The 17,448-nt window shown below is 38.3% G+C and overlaps 1 protein-coding gene across 2 annotated transcripts in view; it reads left to right on the plus strand.

Moving 5' to 3' along the window:
• Nucleotides 1-17,448, plus strand: part of PRCP (prolylcarboxypeptidase) — a 71,386-nt gene that overhangs the window by 38,677 nt on the left and 15,261 nt on the right. For both annotated transcript variants that reach the window (XM_019806115.2, XM_034666253.1), the window contains exons 3-6: nucleotides 2,511-2,612; nucleotides 7,904-8,085; nucleotides 8,313-8,470; nucleotides 9,021-9,193. In XM_019806115.2, coding sequence (XP_019661674.1) covers nucleotides 2,517-2,612; nucleotides 7,904-8,085; nucleotides 8,313-8,470; nucleotides 9,021-9,193 — 609 coding nt within the window. In that variant the 5' untranslated portion in view covers nucleotides 2,511-2,516. The remainder of the gene's footprint in view (nucleotides 1-2,510; nucleotides 2,613-7,903; nucleotides 8,086-8,312; nucleotides 8,471-9,020; nucleotides 9,194-17,448) is intronic.

Below are 17,448 nucleotides of genomic sequence, written 5' to 3' on the forward strand. Positions count from 1 at the left end.
TTCATTGAGTCAGTAATCTCCCGTAACCTACATTCGTGGGTGTGGATTTTTTTAAGACCAGCTTCTATTTTTGCTTTTTCTTCCACTAACCCATCCTCCAATTCGCTAATACGTTCCTCTGCCTCATTTACTCTGGCCGTCAGAGCCTCTTGTTTTGATTGCATTTGGCTCATAAAATTTTTAATTTCTGCCAGATTCGCTCTCATTCCCGCCCTTAGAGATTCTATATTCTCAGTAACATTTTCATTAATACTTTTTTCAAGTCTACACATCATCTTGACCATTGTTACTCTGAATTCCATTTCTGAGAGATTCTATATTCTCAGTAACATTTTCATTAATACTTTTTTCAAGTCTACACATCATCTTGACCATTGTTACTCTGAATTCCATTTCTGATAATTTGGTTACATCCATATCCATTAGCTCTGTGGCAGAGGCCACAGACTCATTGTCTTTTCTTTGCTGGGGGGGACTTCTCCTTCTTAGGGATGTGGGCTTCTTGATTTTTCAGCCTGCCTTCTGGGGGAGGGGCCTGCCACACCAATACTCAGGCAACCCTGTTTGGATAGGGTCTCTGTGTCTCCTGCGAGGGGGAATGGGGGTGGGCACACTGTGAGCCGGTGTTTCCAGGCTTTTGTTCTCTGGCAGCTTTCCCTGGCGGTTTGCTGTGTCTTTTCTGAGAAACAGAGCAGCAGTGGCCGAATCTCAGCCTCTGTCACAGAACAGAGGGGATCACGGGCCGTTCTCCACTGATGATCTGGGCACTTTAACTCTGTTTCTGTTGGTGCTGCTCAACCCTGCAGTGTCCTGGGAGGTGCGCCCCACATCTGGCGTCCCAGCCCTCACTTCCAGGGCCGGTGTGTCTCTGTCCTTTGTGCTTCTAACACCGCCAGCCGCCAGCTGCCAGCCGCCAGCCACCCCGGGTGCTCCTGGAGCTCCCCGTCTCAGTCTGTTTCCAGTGAGCACACCGGAGTTCCGTCAGAAGTCTGGTGGCGCACGCTCCCCGCTCACAGTCCCAGTCTGTTTTCTCCCAGGTGCCCTCCACGAGTCCGCCTGCTCCCCTGTGCAGGTGGCTACTGCTTCCCGGCGCCCAAACGCGGCGGCTCCCTCCCCCTTCCGTTTATCTTCCAAAATCTGTGCGCGGTTTCACGGTTCCCCGCTTCGTACCTCAATACTCAGCGCTGGAGATGTTCATTTGTAGAGATCCAGATGTATCTTCCTGCGTCTCAGGCTGATTCAGTGGATGTTCAGGCTGGTCTGGTACCTATCCAATTCGACTCAGGGGTCCCCTACTCCTCTGCCATCTTAACCCCCTGTTCATTTATTGATCAAAATCAGCAGAACCTTTTAGAGGTTCTTAGTTGTTGTTAGGGAGCAGCAGTTCATTAAAAAACAACAGTGTGCCCTAGGAAGGACAAATAGTTTTAATCTGTGCTAAATCCAAATCTAATCGATTGATGTTGGCTACCTAGAGTGCTTTGTCAAGGAGGATTCTGAGGGCACCATTTGAGGTAAGTGAAAAAAATGCAGTAGTGATTGATTAATCCCCAGCATTAAGTGTGGACATAGGAGGTCGAACAGTGCTTGATGATTGTTCTGTGAAGCCAGACAGCCAGTGCTCAAACGTTGGCTCTACGCTGTGTGACTGTCATAGGTTATTTAAGCTACTGTGTCTCAGCATCCTTGTCTCTAAAATGGGGGATAATAAAAGTGCCTATCTCCTAGATTGTTGTGATAATTAAGTGAATTAATATATATGAAGTATTTAGAACAGTGCCTGACACATTGTAAGCAGTCGATTATTATTAGCTATTGCCAGGTATGCTTATTTTCAAGTAAATAAAATTAATATGGAACCTAAGGGAGTCCAGGATGCTTATTTGTATTGTTTTTTTTTTCTTTGCTGTTGTAAATGTTTATGAGTAGGCAGGTAACTTAGATATCCTCAGTTCTTTCCTAGATTATTTGGTACACAGTGCAATTTAAAGACAATTTTTTTTTAAAGATTTTATTTATTTATTTGACAGAGAGAGACACAGCCAGCGAGAGAGGGAACACAAGCAGGGGAAGTGGGAGAGGAAGAAGCAGGCTCCCAGTGTAGGAGGCTGATGTGGGGCTCGATCCCAGGACCCTGGGATCACGCCCTGAGCCGAAGGCAGACGCTTAATGACTGAGCCATCCAGGCGCCCCTAAAGACAATTTTTGACATAATATTGATTAGTTAGATTAATTAATGATTAGTTAGAGTGTTAGAATAAGGAGAGTTGGAATGACTAGTGTTTGAGTGACTTGGGCCTATTTTTAATTGTTTCACTCTAATATAGTGTGAGATTGATGTATAACAATTAAAGAACAATTTTTTAATCTATAGAACAAATATAAATTGTGCAGTTTCTCAGATCTCTCTTTGGTCTGGTTTAACATTCATTTCATTTGAGTTGCCAAAAGGCTCAATGACTTTTTTCACATCCTGATTTTTATCCTGTGGATTTGTAAATTCTTCCCAGGGGTTCATGTGGGATGTGGCTGATCAACTGAAGGCTATGTTGGTGTTTGCAGAACATCGATACTATGGAGAGTCCCTACCTTTTGGTAACAAATCATTCAAGGTAAGTACAGGCATACCTTGTTTTATCGCACTTCACTTCTCTGTACTTCACAGATTATGTGTTATTTGCAAATTGAAGGTTTGTAGCAACTCTGTGTTAAGCAAGTGTATCAGTGCCATTTTTCTAACAGCATTTGCTTCCCTTGTGTCTCTGTGTCACATTTTGGCAATTCTTGTAATATGTCAAACTTTTTCATTATTATTATATTGGTTATGGTGATCTGTGATCAGTCATCTAAGATGCTGACATAAGATGACAAACTTAATTAATAAATAATGTATCTGTTCTGACTGCTCCACCGACTGGCTATTCCCCCATCTCTTTCCGTCTCCTCAGGCCTGCTTATTCCCTGAGACACAAAAACATTGAAATGAGGCCAATTAATAATCCTACTATGGCCTGTAGGTGTTCCAATGAAATGAAGAGTTGCATGTCTCTCACTTTAAATAGAGAGCTAGAAATGATTAAGCTTAGTGATGAAGGCGTGTTGAAAGCTGAGAGAGGCCAAAAGCTAGGCCTCTTGTGCCAGTCATTCAGCTAGGTTGTGAATGCAAAGGAAGAGTTCTTGACGGAAACTAAAAGTGCTGCTCCAGTGAACATACAAATGACAAAAAAGTGAGACAGCATTATTGTTGATAAGGAGAAAGTTTGAATGGTCTGGATAGAAGATCAAAGGAGCCGCAACATTCCCTCAAGCCAAAGCCTAACCCAGCGCAAGGGCCTAACTCTCTTCAATTTGATGAAGGCCGAGGGAGGTGACGAAGCTGCAGAAGAAAAGTCTGAAGCTAGCAGAGTTCGGTTCATGAGATTTAAGGAAAGAAGCCATCTCCGTAACATAATAGTGCAAGATGAAGCAGTAAGTGCTGATTTAGAAGCTGCAGTAAGTTATACAGAAGATCTAGCTGAGATAATTAGTGAAGGTGGCTACATTAAACAATAGATTTTCAATATAGACAAAACAGCTTTTTGTTGAAAGAGGATGCCATCTAGGACTTTCATTGCTAGAGAGGAGAAGTCAATGATTGGCCTCATCTTCGAAAGGATAGCCTGATTCTCTTGTTAGGGGTTAATGTAGCTGGTAACTTTAAATTGAAGCCAATGCACATTTACCATTCTGAATATTCTAGGGCCTTAAAGAACAACGCTAAATCTACTTTGTTTGTGCGCTGTAACTGGAAGAACAAAGCCTTGGTGCCTGCACATCTGTTTGCAACATGGTTTACTGAGTGCTTTAAAACCACTGTTGAGACCTACTGCTCAGGAAGAAAAAAGTTCCTTTCAAAATATTATTGTTCATTGACAATGCACCTGGTCATCCAAGAGCTCTGATGGAGATGTACAAGGAGATGAATGTTGTTTTCATGTCTCCTAATACAGCATCCATTCTGCAGCCCATGGATCAAGGAGTCATTTTGACTTTCAAATCTTATTTAAGAAATGCATTTTGTAAGGCTATAGCTGCCACAGAGAGTAAATCCTCTGACAGATATGGGCAGTCATTTGAAAACCTGGAAAGGATTCACCATTCTAGATGCCATGAAGAACATTCAGGATTTGTGGGAAGAGGTCAAAATAGCACCATGAACAGGAGTTTGAAAGAAGTGGATTCCAACCCTCATGTATGACTGTGAGGAGCTGAAGACTTCAGTGGAGGATGTAAGTGCAGATGTGGTGGAAACAGCAAGAGAACTATAATTAGAAGTGGAGCCTGAAGATGCGACTGAATTGCTCCAATCTCATGATAAAACTTGAATAGATGAAGAGTTGCTTCTCATGGATGAGCAAAGAAGGTGGTTTCTGGATATGGAATCTACTGCTGGTGAAGATGCTGTGAAGACTGTTGAAATGACAGTGAATGTAGAAAATTATATAAACCTAGTTGGTAAAACAGCCATAGGGTTTGAGAGGATTGATTCCAATTTTGAAAGACGTTCTACTGTGGGTAAAATGCTATTGAACAGCATCACATGTTACAGAGAAAGCATTCATGAAAGGAAAAATCAATCAATGTGGCAGACCTCATTGTTGTTTTATTTTAAGACATTGCCACAGCCACCATGGCCTTCAGCAACCACAACCCTGACCAGTCAGCAGCCATCATCCTTTAGGCATGATCCACCACTGGTAAAAAGATTAAAGTTCAGAAAACTCACTGAAAGCTCAGATGATGGTTAGCATTTTTTATCAATGAAGTATTTTTAAATTAAGGTATGTACGTCTTTTTAGAAATAATACTAATGCACACTTAATAGACTACAGTATAGTGTAAACATAACTTTTATGTGCACTAGGAAACCAAAATAGTCATTTGACTTGCTTTATTGCAATATCTACTTTATTGCAGTGGTCTGGAACTGAACCTGCAATATCTCTGAGGTGTGCCTGTATACTTTTTATTTTTAAGTTTAAAAGTTGTTTTTTTTTTTAAGTTTAGGATATTACATGTCCTAATAACATGTCCCACTCTAAGAAAGAAATGATAGCTTTAACTTGATCAGCTTGAAATTTCAAAAATTTGTATTTAATCTTTCCTTTTTATATGCAGACAGATTAAGCCTTTTTAAAACCATAATATTATCATTTATAATGTTGGTCTGTCTTTAACTCAGTGTGATGTGGTTAGCTGTCACCAGTGAAATCTTAAGTTATGGCTGCAGAGACTGTGAAGAGAGCTTCTCATTGTTTCAAAAATGTCAGTAAATAGGGGTGCCTGGGTGGCACAGTCGTTAAGCATCTGCCTTCTGCTCAGGGCGTGATCCCAGCGTTCTGGGATCGAGCCCCACATCAGGCTCCTCTGCTAGGAGGACACTCCCCCTGCTTGTGTTCCCTCTCTAGCTGGCTGTCTCTCTCTCTGTCAAATAAATAAATAAAATCTTTTTAAAAAATGTCAGTAAATAATTCTCTCTAAATTATACACTTATATTACTGGGTCTACCACTAGAAAAAATAGAATGAGCACTCAAATGTTTAATAAGGCATTTTTCAATAAAATGAGGACAAATTATCCCTGTTTCAGTGAGTCCAGCAGGCCACCTGGATTCCCTTCTGGCCTTTCCTGATCTTACAAGGAGCTTTGGCCTTGACTATAGACTCTGTATCTAATAAAATGATACTTTTTCTGCAACTAAGTCACTCATGTACTACCTTTGTGATTCTGGGTATATGAATTTGCCATCTGCACTATTATTTATGTAATATTTTTCTTTAAGCAACTCACTTTTCCAACTTTTCATTATCTTAACAAGGGCTTTATGTACTAGTTATGTTTTTCTAAATGACATTAAAACAAGTATTAATTTTAAAAAGATTGAGCATTATCTAAGACCATCATGCATACTACCAGTATACACATACCATCCTTTTGGGGAACTCTGAGTTAGAAGAACTTGGGGACAGTAATTTTCTAGGCTGCCTATTTTTGAAAGTTTTAGCTTTTGTTCTCAGGGGTTTTATTGGCTCATATTATAAATAAATAAGAAAAAGTCCTTGTGTTGTAAATGAAAAGCAGAACAATTTGCTGATCTTTGTTGGGCTGCATGGGAAATTCTATTCTTTAGCTTATTATTCTGCATAATTATCTGATTAGGAGAGTTGATAGGTTCTGAAATCATTGGGAAGTAGTCAGCTTGTTGCAGACAGAAACATAATATCCTCTCCTAGATCCCTTTGGTTCATACTTTGTTAGCAAAATGGAGGAGAGGGCTCTCTTTGATATGCTTCTTTCTCTTCATGTGCTTACAGAATTTATCAGTACCTTGGGAGATAATATTACAAATATTATGCAAGGATTAGAAGAAAATCTCACTCAACTATACATAGTGCCGTGAAAACTGGTAGTAAAAGACTAGTCACAGACAATAAGAAAGGAGATAAGAGGTCAGAAGGTATACATATTGGATCAGGGGGAAGGCTAAAGGAGTAGGTGACATACATAGGAAAGAGGAAAGATGGGAACTATGTGATTTCAGATTGTGCCAAATGATGGCAGGAGTCAAACAGGGTGGTGAGACCAAAGCATGAAGATCAAATAGGACAGTCTAATAGGTATATAGCTGTACTAGTTAGCTATTGCTATGTAACAATTTACCTCAAACCTTAGTGACTTAAAACAGCAATAAACATTTTTTGTCACATAGTTCCCGTGGGTTAGGAATTAAAAGTGGCTCAGCTAGGAGGTTCTTTTTCAAGGGATCTCATGAGGTTGAGGTATCAGCTGGTGCTAACAGTTATCTGAAGGCTTGACTGGTGCCAGAGAACCCTATCCACAATATGGAGAATCCACATGAGTGACAAAATGTTGCTGGGTGTTAGCAAGAGGCTGCAATTTGTCTCTTCCTGGGTTTCTCCAAAGGCTTACTTGGGTGGCCTTGTGACAAGGCAGCTGACTTTCCTCAAAGTCGATAATCCAACAGAGCAAGATGGAAACTACAGTGCTTATTATGACTTAACATTGGAAGTCATATACCGCTTCTGACACATTTTATTGATTAGAACCAAGTCACTAAGTCCAGTCCAAGCTCAAAGACAGAGGACTTAGGCCCTATCTTTTAAAGGTAGATACTTTATTAGTCTCCTCAGCTTAGCAGGACTCTGAGCTCTACCTCCTTATGTTGAAGTGAGGCAGTTGTCTCTAGGCAGAGAATTAGATGATCATGGAACATACTTTATGAGTATCCTTCTCTCAGGGATCAAGGTCTTGTGTTGCCTGTTTTCTAATGCCTGAATATAGTTGGTCTATTGGTTTTTATATTTTATATTTTTATTGTAAACAACAGGGTAATTTCCAGTTGTCAGTATATCAGACATAAGAATTATCTTTCCGATTAGGGAGGATGAGATTTATTGATGATTCTTCAATTTTTCACAGGATTTGGTCTGTCTTTGCCTGTATGGTAGCCATTTTAAATGTTTCAAGTTTTAAAATAAAAATTGTAATACAGCAATTGTCTGTTAAGCTGAGAATTGTATTCTATCACATTTGCTATTAAATGTAACTTACGGATTATTTCTGTTGTTTCAACAACCTCAACGAGATCTTTGGTAAATAACATTTAATAGAAATTACATTTGAATGCAAAATACATTATGTTCATCCCACAAACTTAAAATTGTTTTTTTAATGATTTGTTTAAATCAGCATTGCTATTATGTTGACTGGGCATTTTAACTCAATTGCCTAGAAATTCTGTTCGGAGAAAAGCTTATCTGACTGGCTTTTCTCCTGGATCTATGCTATGCCTAAGCTGCTATTATGTGCACATTTATACGTGTTTTTTGTTACTTTTCTTTAGGATTCCAGACACTTGAATTTTCTGACATCAGAACAAGCTCTGGCTGATTTTGCAGTGTTAATCAAACACTTGAAAAGAACAATCCCAGGAGCTAAAAATCAACCTGTCATTGCCGTAGGGGGCTCTTACGGTGGCATGCTTGCAGCCTGGTTCAGGATGAAATATCCTCATATGGTGGTTGGGTAAATGCATTTATGTTGGACATGAGCACTTAATGATTGTCAAGCATACTTAGAGATTTGTTTTGGGTAAAACATGTTCTGTTGTACTGATATTTCTACTTTCTATCTCATTAACAGCTATAATTTTTCTCACCATTTTTGTTCAATATCAGTTTCAATTTTAAAACTTGAATTCAGTGAGTTACATTATTTTTCTTTTCTCCTTTCTTATTTTTCTCACCATTTAGAGCTCTAGCAGCCTCTGCCCCCATCTGGCATTTTGGTAATCTGGTACCTTGTGGTGTATTTATGGAGATTGTAACTAAAGATTTTAAGAGAAGTGGTCCAAATTGTTCAGAAACCATCCGCAGCTCCTGGGATGCTATTAATCGATTCGCAAGAACAGGTAAGCTTTAATTAATAGAATGAAATCACAAGAGTTTTTTACCTTTCACTTGTTAATTTCAACACTTCGTAGTTTTTCAGTAACCTTTTTATTTAAGTAAAGCATACAAAAAAGTACACAAATCAAAATACATCACTTGATGAATTTTCACAAGGGAAAACATAATCAGTATGGTATAATAGTATATTCATCATCCAGTGTAATCAGGAACACGGCGTGTATGTGTTGTGCCTGCTGTCTTTTGCTCGACACTCTGTTAGATACATCCATTTGTTTTATTTAGTTGTGGTTTACACATTCTGATTGCTCTTTAGTGTTCCATTTGTTTATTTACTTATTTCAACAGTATCTTTGAAGCAGGGAATAATTCATGTAATTTCTGGCAAACTCCATGAGGATAGACAACTTATTTATCATGGGATTATCCAGATGCTCTAAAAATATTTTATTGAATATTGAAAGAGCATTCTTGGAGAAATGGTATAGAAGATTGAATTTTCTAAAATACCAAGTGCTTTTTAGATTCCCAACAATGTGATTCTGTTCTCAGGTGCTGGCTTGCGTTGGCTTTCTGAAGCCCTTGGCTTATGTACTGCATTAACAAATACTGAGGATGTCCAGCGTTTGAAAGCCTGGATCTCTGAAACCTGGATAAATCTGGCAATGGTAGACTACCCTTATGAGTCTGACTTTTTACAGCCTTTGCCTGCTTGGCCTATCAAGGTAACAGGAAAATGTCCTTTCATTGCTTTTAATATGAACTTCTCTCTCTCTCTCTATTTTTTTTTTTAGAAAGCATCTTTCTTTTTTTAATTTAAATTCAAGTTAGTTATCATATAGTATATTATTAGTTTCAGAATTTTGTTTTGTTTTTTAAATTGGTGCTTTCTGTGACTTTTAGCATCAAAGGAATCTCCAGTGACAAAGGGCTCTGGGTTTGATTAACCTGGGCAGAAAGCCTGGCTTCTGTCACTTTCTGGTTACTCACCTTGGACATCTTACCTAACTTTTCTTTTTTTCTTGTTTTAAGATTTATTTATCATTTTTTTTTTTTAGAGACAGAGTACAGGGGGAGCAGGTAGAGGGAGAGGGAGAGAGAGTCTTAAGCAGACTCCATACTGAGTGCAGAGCCTTATGTGGGGCTCATCTCATGATCCTGACTGAGATCACCACCTGAGCCCAAACCAAGAGTTGGCGCCTTAACCAACTGCACCACCCAGGCATCCCTTATCTAACTTTTCTAAACATCAGTTCCCTCTCATATGAATAAAGGAGACAAAAATGTATAGACTATAGAGTTGTATGAGTTAGAATTAAGACCAGGAGTTGCTGCTAATGATTACTATATGCCAAGTCTTGTCCACTTTGCATGGACAATTTACTTTATTACAGCTTTGTGTTGTATGCGAGACACGTAGACTTATGTCATATATGGTTAGTGCTTAATAAACGGCAACTGCTATCACAGTGCATGATTCAGTCAACTGCTAATGTGTTCTAAGTTCTACACTTATGATAAAGGAGTGATCTCCATGCAGCAGGGTGAAGTGGAAAGAGTACTGACTCTGGATCCTTGATCTAGAACTACCATTTACCAGCTGTGTGATCTTGGGCGAGGCTGTCTTCTTCCCAACCTCCACGTCTTCCTCTGCAAAGTGAGATAATTATACTTACATTCTCTGTAGGTTTGTGCTCAGGATCAAATAAAATATTAGATGTGAAAATGCTCTGGGAAGTGTGAAGACACATTACATCATAAATTTTTATGTTCTTTACACGCCAAAATTCTTTATTGTGTATCCCCTTTTAAGCATTTCTTCGTGAAGAACATTCTTCTTAGTTTTAAAATCAAAGTTTGGCCAACTTGGTGGTTACGTTTAGAGAATATAACTGAAACTATAGCTAGAATGAGTGCTGAAAATGTAAATAAACTTGATAATATGAGAACCAGTTCTCAAAACCACTTTTAATTTAAAATAGTCCTTTTGAACTTAATATTAAATGAACATTTTGCTTAAAACTTTGTAACCCAAATGGAACAAGGTCATTTGCTATTAGAGATATTTTTCTTCATCTAAAAAGTAGAATGACAAGTGGATGTCTTGCACATAGCAGGCCGGAAGTAAATGTGTATTGAATTAAATTGATTTTAGACAATACAGAATTATTTAAAAGAGCTGATCTCTCTCATGGTAAGAAAAACTGGATCAAAATAATGAGAAAAAACTAAATTTGAGTCAGTTAGCCTCCATATATGTCTTTGTGCTAATAATGCCTTATCTGTATTATTTTACTATTTTCAGAACACATATATGCTATTCCATTTAATCCCTATAATATAGGAAAAAAAGGTACAATGGAGAAGAAATTTATAGAGTTTTATGGAGAGGAAATTTAAGCTCAGTGAAGAGATGGTGAAAGTGGGATTTGAACTTGGGTCTACCATTGTTCAGAACCTCTGATCTTCCACCATGTTGCACTGGATTAGGAGAGGATTTGGCTGAAGTTTTGGGTGGATCACTAGCCGCATTTAGACAACTATCAGATTTAACTGTATTCTCTGTACAAAGTGAGGATTACGTTTGCATTTTTATGCCCACTTGAAGAACAAATGAGTTGTCAGGTGATAAAAACATTGGGAATTCCTTTGTTATTTAGAACGAAGGTTGGCAAACTTTATTTTTAAAGAACTAGATAGTTTTGTGGACCGTTCGGTTTCTGCCACAATTACTCAGTTCTACAGCTGTAGCAACAAAGTAGCCACAGACAAATATAAATCAATGAGGAACACTATGTCACAATAATACTTTATTTATAAAACAGGCAGTAGCCTGGATTTGGCCTGGGAGCCGACCCCTGATTTAGAAAAAAGCCAGAGGAATACGGCTTTTTAGTGTTCATTTGTTTATGATTTGGAGCAAGGAACACTAACTTTGCTTTTCTCCCCATTTCTTTAATGTTCCTTTTGAGATATTTTGCTGTTGCATCTTAAATGTAAATAAATATTCTATCCTTTCTCTCCTAAATATTCACTTAAAGTTAGTGGAGTATATCTCAAATATTTTGTCATCTGTTTTTGATTTAGCACAATCCTTCTTTTATCCTTTGTATGTATACATTATAAAAGTTTAAGACAAGGTAACTTGTGTCTTTGCCCGACAATCACCTTTTACTTTTCTTCAAGACTACTTCTTGTCATTCTCTTCAGTTATTTCTTACTGGTTTTATCCTTTTGTTTTGGCATATTAAGGAATTCTCGATTGCTTATAATATATTTATGACTCTGTTTCTTGCCTGCACCCCAACCAAAAGAAATCTCTCTGCCCTCTGCTTGAGAAATTTCCATTGCCTCTATTTCCATTTCTATCCTATATGATTTCAGAATATTTCTCCTACATGTCTCCCTCCCAAACTTTTAGCTTCAGATCACTTTCTTTCACTGTTCATTCTGTTTCTCCTTTCTTGACCTCGTTCTCTGTTCTCCCAACCCACTAATCTTAGGAACACTACCCAGTTGGGGACCGCTCTTTCACTTGGATAGTTCCATTTAACCAGGACTCCTCCTCCCTCTGATACACTTCCTCCTTTTTAAAGGGCTGACAAACAGCCATCCTTTTCTAAGTCTGTAACTCAGGCTTAGGGTAGTAAGATAATGTGTAACAGTTGGGTTATGAAAAAAAGTAGGTGATTTCCAGTTCTGCCTCGACCTTGTATGTTTCTGAAGGATCCATAGGCAGTGATTGAATGCCTTTTCTGTGTCAAGTATCGTTCTTTTTAATTTGTTTGTGGGCTTTGCACACTCAGACTCCATTTGCTTTTGTTTACTGTTAACAGAAGCTGCAACATTCATGCAGAAATAATCATGGACTTGGCTGAAGGAACACAAGGAAGAAGAGAAAAGGGAAATAGAAAACCTCTCTGTCATTTGACTGCTCTGTCAGCATAAAAACTGCTAGGTTTCTTCTCACTAAAGAGCAGTTTTTAAGGATACTATAGAGGTTGTTTATTTTGAGTTAAATTTGTAGCTGATAATTCACCAAATCTTTTGGCTTAGCCTTCTGAGCGTGCAGATAGATATAGTGAAATAATAAGACATAAGATGGAAAATCTCTTCCGTTTGTCTTGGTGTTTGATAATGTATGCGACCTCTCTGGGTGGTTTAAGCGGTTTAGGTGCATTCTATGAAAAGAGAGCTTTTAATGACAAAACTAATGTGATTATCTGTGAGTGTGAGAGGGGTATTGAAAGCTTAGAGAAAGAAAATCTGTTAGAAAAGCTGAATGTATCTGCTTAATCCTTTCTCTAATGTGGATGGACCCTACTCTCTGAGAGGAGGTTGGTCTTTTTTTTTTTTTTAACCTATCTTCTTTCCTTCTTTTAAAACAAATTTCTTTGCCCCCTTTTCTTTCTTTTATTCAAATGCATATCCTTATAGGTAAGGGGACACATAAAGCTTTTAAACAAATCATTATCTTTACTTTCTCTAGTGTATGTGGGGTCAAAGGGCAGAATTTGAATATTTCGGTGCAGAGCTAATTAGTTTGGTACTAAGATTGGAACGTTCTATTTCTATACTCTTTAAAACCAGAATTATTAAAATGGATGCGTAATGCTCTTTTTAAGTTTTTTTCCTGAATGTTCACCTTTGTTCTAGGAAATAGAAAGTAAATTAAGTATTTCATATGTTGATTGTTGAGCCTCATATTAATTACTATTTTACAGTTTTCTTTTTTGTTGCATAGTAAAGTTGTATGATTTTTATATTGCCACAGAATCCCTTTTATTAAAATTGTTACCTAAGACAAATAAACTTAGAAAAATATAAAGATAATCTAAGAATAAAAAAATTTGCTTAAAAAATTAAGCAGGAGACTATAGGTATATTTAGGCACTGTTTGTGTTGTTATTTTTCTCTTCTACTACAACTTTGAAGTTGAATATGTGTAGTGTTGGTTTTTACAAATGGAGGCTCCAGACTGAGTCTTGCATTTGAATCCCAGCTCTGCTACTTATTGGCTGTATGACTTTGGTCAAGTTTCTTAACCCCTCTGTGCTTTAGTTTCCTCATCGGCAAAGTGGGGATATAGTATTTGTAATGCTTATTAGGGTTATTATGAGAATTTAATAGGACCCCGTGTATAGTAAACACTAAATTGATACTAGTTATATAATGCTAACAATAGCTATTATTGTTGTTATATAAAAAAGAGCGACAGTGTTATGCCAGGACTTCGTGGACAAAGTCTGGGTTCAGAACTTATATTCATAGTTTTAAGATTGTATATCTGTAGCCAGACCTCTCCGAGCTTGTTTTCTCCTCTGTGATTTGCAGATGGCCTTATGTTTTTCCCTGGCTCATTGTAGAGAAGGTACTTGACCTCAAGGAATATTCGTTAGTTGTACTAGCAGCCTCAGTCCCAGATGTCCTCATATCAGTGAATTTATGGCATAAGTAGAGAGGCTATACCTTATGTAGAAATTGTTTGGAAGAAGCTAATTTGATAGTGTCCACAAAATAAATAGAAAATATAGTACAGAGGCTACATGGGTGATGAGTATTCTGAATGGAAGTGGTTGGCAGGGACTCTTTCCCTGTTGTCTGAGTAAATCATAGCCCCTAAATAAACAATCAGTGGGCCAAGTGCTTGTACTCATCAATTGGCTAGTAACTGCAAATTATCAGGCTTAAGGTGAAGTGAGTATTAGATGAGGTTGAACCAAAGAAGCTGATATCGGACTGTGTTTGACTTATAAACATGGCAATTTCATGTGGTTCCAACTTAACATTTATATGAGTGTTTTGTGCATTCTGTGGATCTTTAATAAAAGTACATGATTATCTCCTTTTATTCTTTTTTTGTTGGTGTTTTATTTTGTTTTTGAAAGTTATTTATTTATTTATTTATTTATTTATTTATTTATTTATTTATTTTAGAAATGGGGAAGAGAGAGACAGAGAAAGAGTGGTTGTGTGAGCAGGTTTGGGGAGAGAAGCGAAGGGAGAGGGACAAGCAGACGCTGCGCTAAGTATGGAGCCCAGTGAGGGCTCGGTCCCACAACTCCAAGATCATGACCTGAGCTGAAATCAAGAGTCAGACACTTAACTGACTGAGCCACCCAGGCGCCCCATGATTATCTCCTTTTGAATAAGCATGGAAATAGTGCTGAGGTTTTGCTAGTATAACTTCAGTATTTTTTTTAAAGCTTCATTCATTGTTTACTACCATAATTGTTAAGAAAGTACATAGAGATATGTAGAGATTGTGTTCTTTATGCTAGAGGATGATGCCTGGACTCACAGAGGTTTTGGGGTTTTTTTGTTTTTTGTTTTTTGTTTTTGTTTTTTGTTTTTGTTTTTGTTTTTGTTTTTTTTTAAAGACTCTATCCATTTATTTGACAGAGATAGAGACAGCCAGCGAGAGAGGGAACACAAGCAGGGGAGTGGGAGAGGAAGAAGCAGGCTCATAGCAGAGGAGCCTGACGTGGGGCTCGATACCAGAATGCTGGGATCACTCCCTGAGCTGAAGGCAGACGTTTAACTGCTGTGCTACACAGGCGACCCATGGACTCACAGAGGTTTTGAACTAGAAAGGAACTTTAGGAGCACTAAAATAATAAAATTCCCTTAGCAAATTTGTGAATATTTTACAAAAAATTTTAAGTGATATTTTTTAGGCCTTCTATTATCTAGTGTACCAGTGGAATTATAAATTGGTACTTTCTTTCTGTAAGGCCGCTTGACAGGGTGTAGCAAAGGCCTTAAAAGTGTTTATTTCCTGGGGCACCTGGGTGGCTCAGTCGGTTAAGCGCCTGCCTTCAGCTTAGGTCATGATTCCAGGGTCCTGCTCAGCAGGGAGCCTGCTTCTCCCTCTGCCCCTCCCCACTGCTCCTGCTCTCTCTCTCTCTTATATAAATAAATAAATAAATAAATAAATAAATAAATAAATAATCTTTTAAAAAATGTTTATTTCCTTTGAGTCAATTATCTCAATAAAACAATTAAGGTTATAATGTAAAGCTTTAGCCCCAGGGTTATTTATATATATATTATAGCCTTTGTAGTGTGAAAGATTGGGAATGATACAAATGAGCAATTGTAGGATTGATTCAACTTTTCCTCAACTTCCCATCCTGGTCATTGTCCTTCTTAAAGTGTGGTGCTCGGAACTGGACCCAGTACTCCAAAGGAGCCCTGACCTCACAGAGGACAGTGGACCCAGGAGTGGCCTTAATCTGGACATGGAATTCTATGAGATGCCAAGTTTCTGACCATGATGTTCTCTCTGTGTAACTGGGGCTGCCGAAACCCAAGTATTGTCGGCTGGTGCCAGTCCCCAGCCATGCTTGTGTCTTTTAAGAAGTGACAGTAACTGCTGTTTACAGAGATGGCTATTCATGGGGACTCCTTTTCTTTGCCTGACAGAGGGCCAGTGTTCTAGCTCTGAGAGGGGATCTGATGCCAGCATGTGAGTCACACTTAACTTGCTACTGTTCTTTTCCAAAGTGTTAGGCTACTAGTTTGTTGTTGCTCATCAGCACTCCCTTTTCCTCCTTCCCAGCTTACATTGGTTACCCTGCCTCGTCTATGGAGCTATGCTTGAACTTAATGCTCTTCTATGCATTCCGTGGGTCCATTCCATAGTTTTATGCTGCATTTGCAAAGAGCTGAGTCCACTGTTAGTGTCCACAGTCAAGAAGGAATGCTGATCAACTGCTGGCAATAAGTAGTTCAACAAATTCTGTGACTGGTTCTTGATTTCCATATTTTCTTATTTCCGATTGGCATATTTCTTAGGAACATGTTCTGAGAAAAGTGCTATGCAAATGTTAGGCATTTTTTGACCTTCCATTAATAATTGAAAGTTGTCAGAATAGTAAAACACTGTTTTTTTTTCTTCAGCTTGCATTTTCTTATTCCTTTAGGGTTGATAGGATTGCTCAATTCTGTTTCTTTATGTACACCTTTTTAGGTGTATCTTATTCTTATTGACCTTGCTGTTACTTTTTTAAAATTTATTTTTAATTTTTTAATTTTTTTATTATGTTCAGTTAGCCAATATAGAGTACATCATTAGTTTTTGATGTAGTGTTCAGTGATTCATTAGTTGTGTATAACACCCAGTGCTCATCGCAACACGTGCCCTCCTTAATCGATGTTACTTTTTAAAGGTATATCCAAGTTATTTGGACATCTTAATTTCTGACTTTTCTTTCACTTGTTATTTCCAAAACTTCCTGGGAATAGTGCATGCTCTATCTCCCTTTTGGAAAGACACATTGCAGTTGAGCATGTTAAAGGCCCCGAGGAATCCTGCAGTCAAGTAAACTGTTCGTGTTTGCCAGTATAACATTTCTTAAAATTACTTGACTGTGAAAGCTTTTTAACATTTCACAAAAATGTTTTTGTGCTGAATGCATTTGGGGAGAGACATTGAATTTTCCCTGATTCATTTCTTCTGCCTTTTCGTGTTTCTTTTTTTTTATCAGAAAGGTGTTGCTGGAAACTGGTCCTAAGCAAAACTGTGATGAGAGACTGGGTTTGCTTTCTGCTGTTCACTTCCTTTCTCAGTGTCCTCCTTTCCTGAGTGGGAGCACATCCCCAGCCCAGGCCCTGTGGCTTCTGCTGCCCAGAGTCTCTCCCTGAAGTAGAGTAACTAGACTCTTTCTTTCTTGGCTCTTTCTTCTCTGGACATCTCTCTCTCTTTTAATCAGAACTTGCCTGCTGTAGGGGCGCCTGGGTGGCACAGCGGTTAAGCTTCTGCCTTCGGCCCAGGGCGTGATCCCGGCGTTATGGGATCGAGCCCCACATCAGGCTCCTCCACTATGAGCCTGCTTCTTCCTCTCCCACTCCCCCTGCTTGTGTTCCCTCTCTCGCTGGCTGTCTCGATCTCTGTCAAATAAATAAATTTAAAAAAAAATCTTAAAAAAAAAAAAAAAGAACTTACCTGCTGTATACATTTTTTCCATATGAAATGAGA

Source organism: Ailuropoda melanoleuca, chromosome 8 (genome assembly GCF_002007445.2).
Source record: "Ailuropoda melanoleuca isolate Jingjing chromosome 8, ASM200744v2, whole genome shotgun sequence".
NCBI classification, from domain to species: domain Eukaryota; kingdom Metazoa; phylum Chordata; class Mammalia; order Carnivora; family Ursidae; genus Ailuropoda; species Ailuropoda melanoleuca.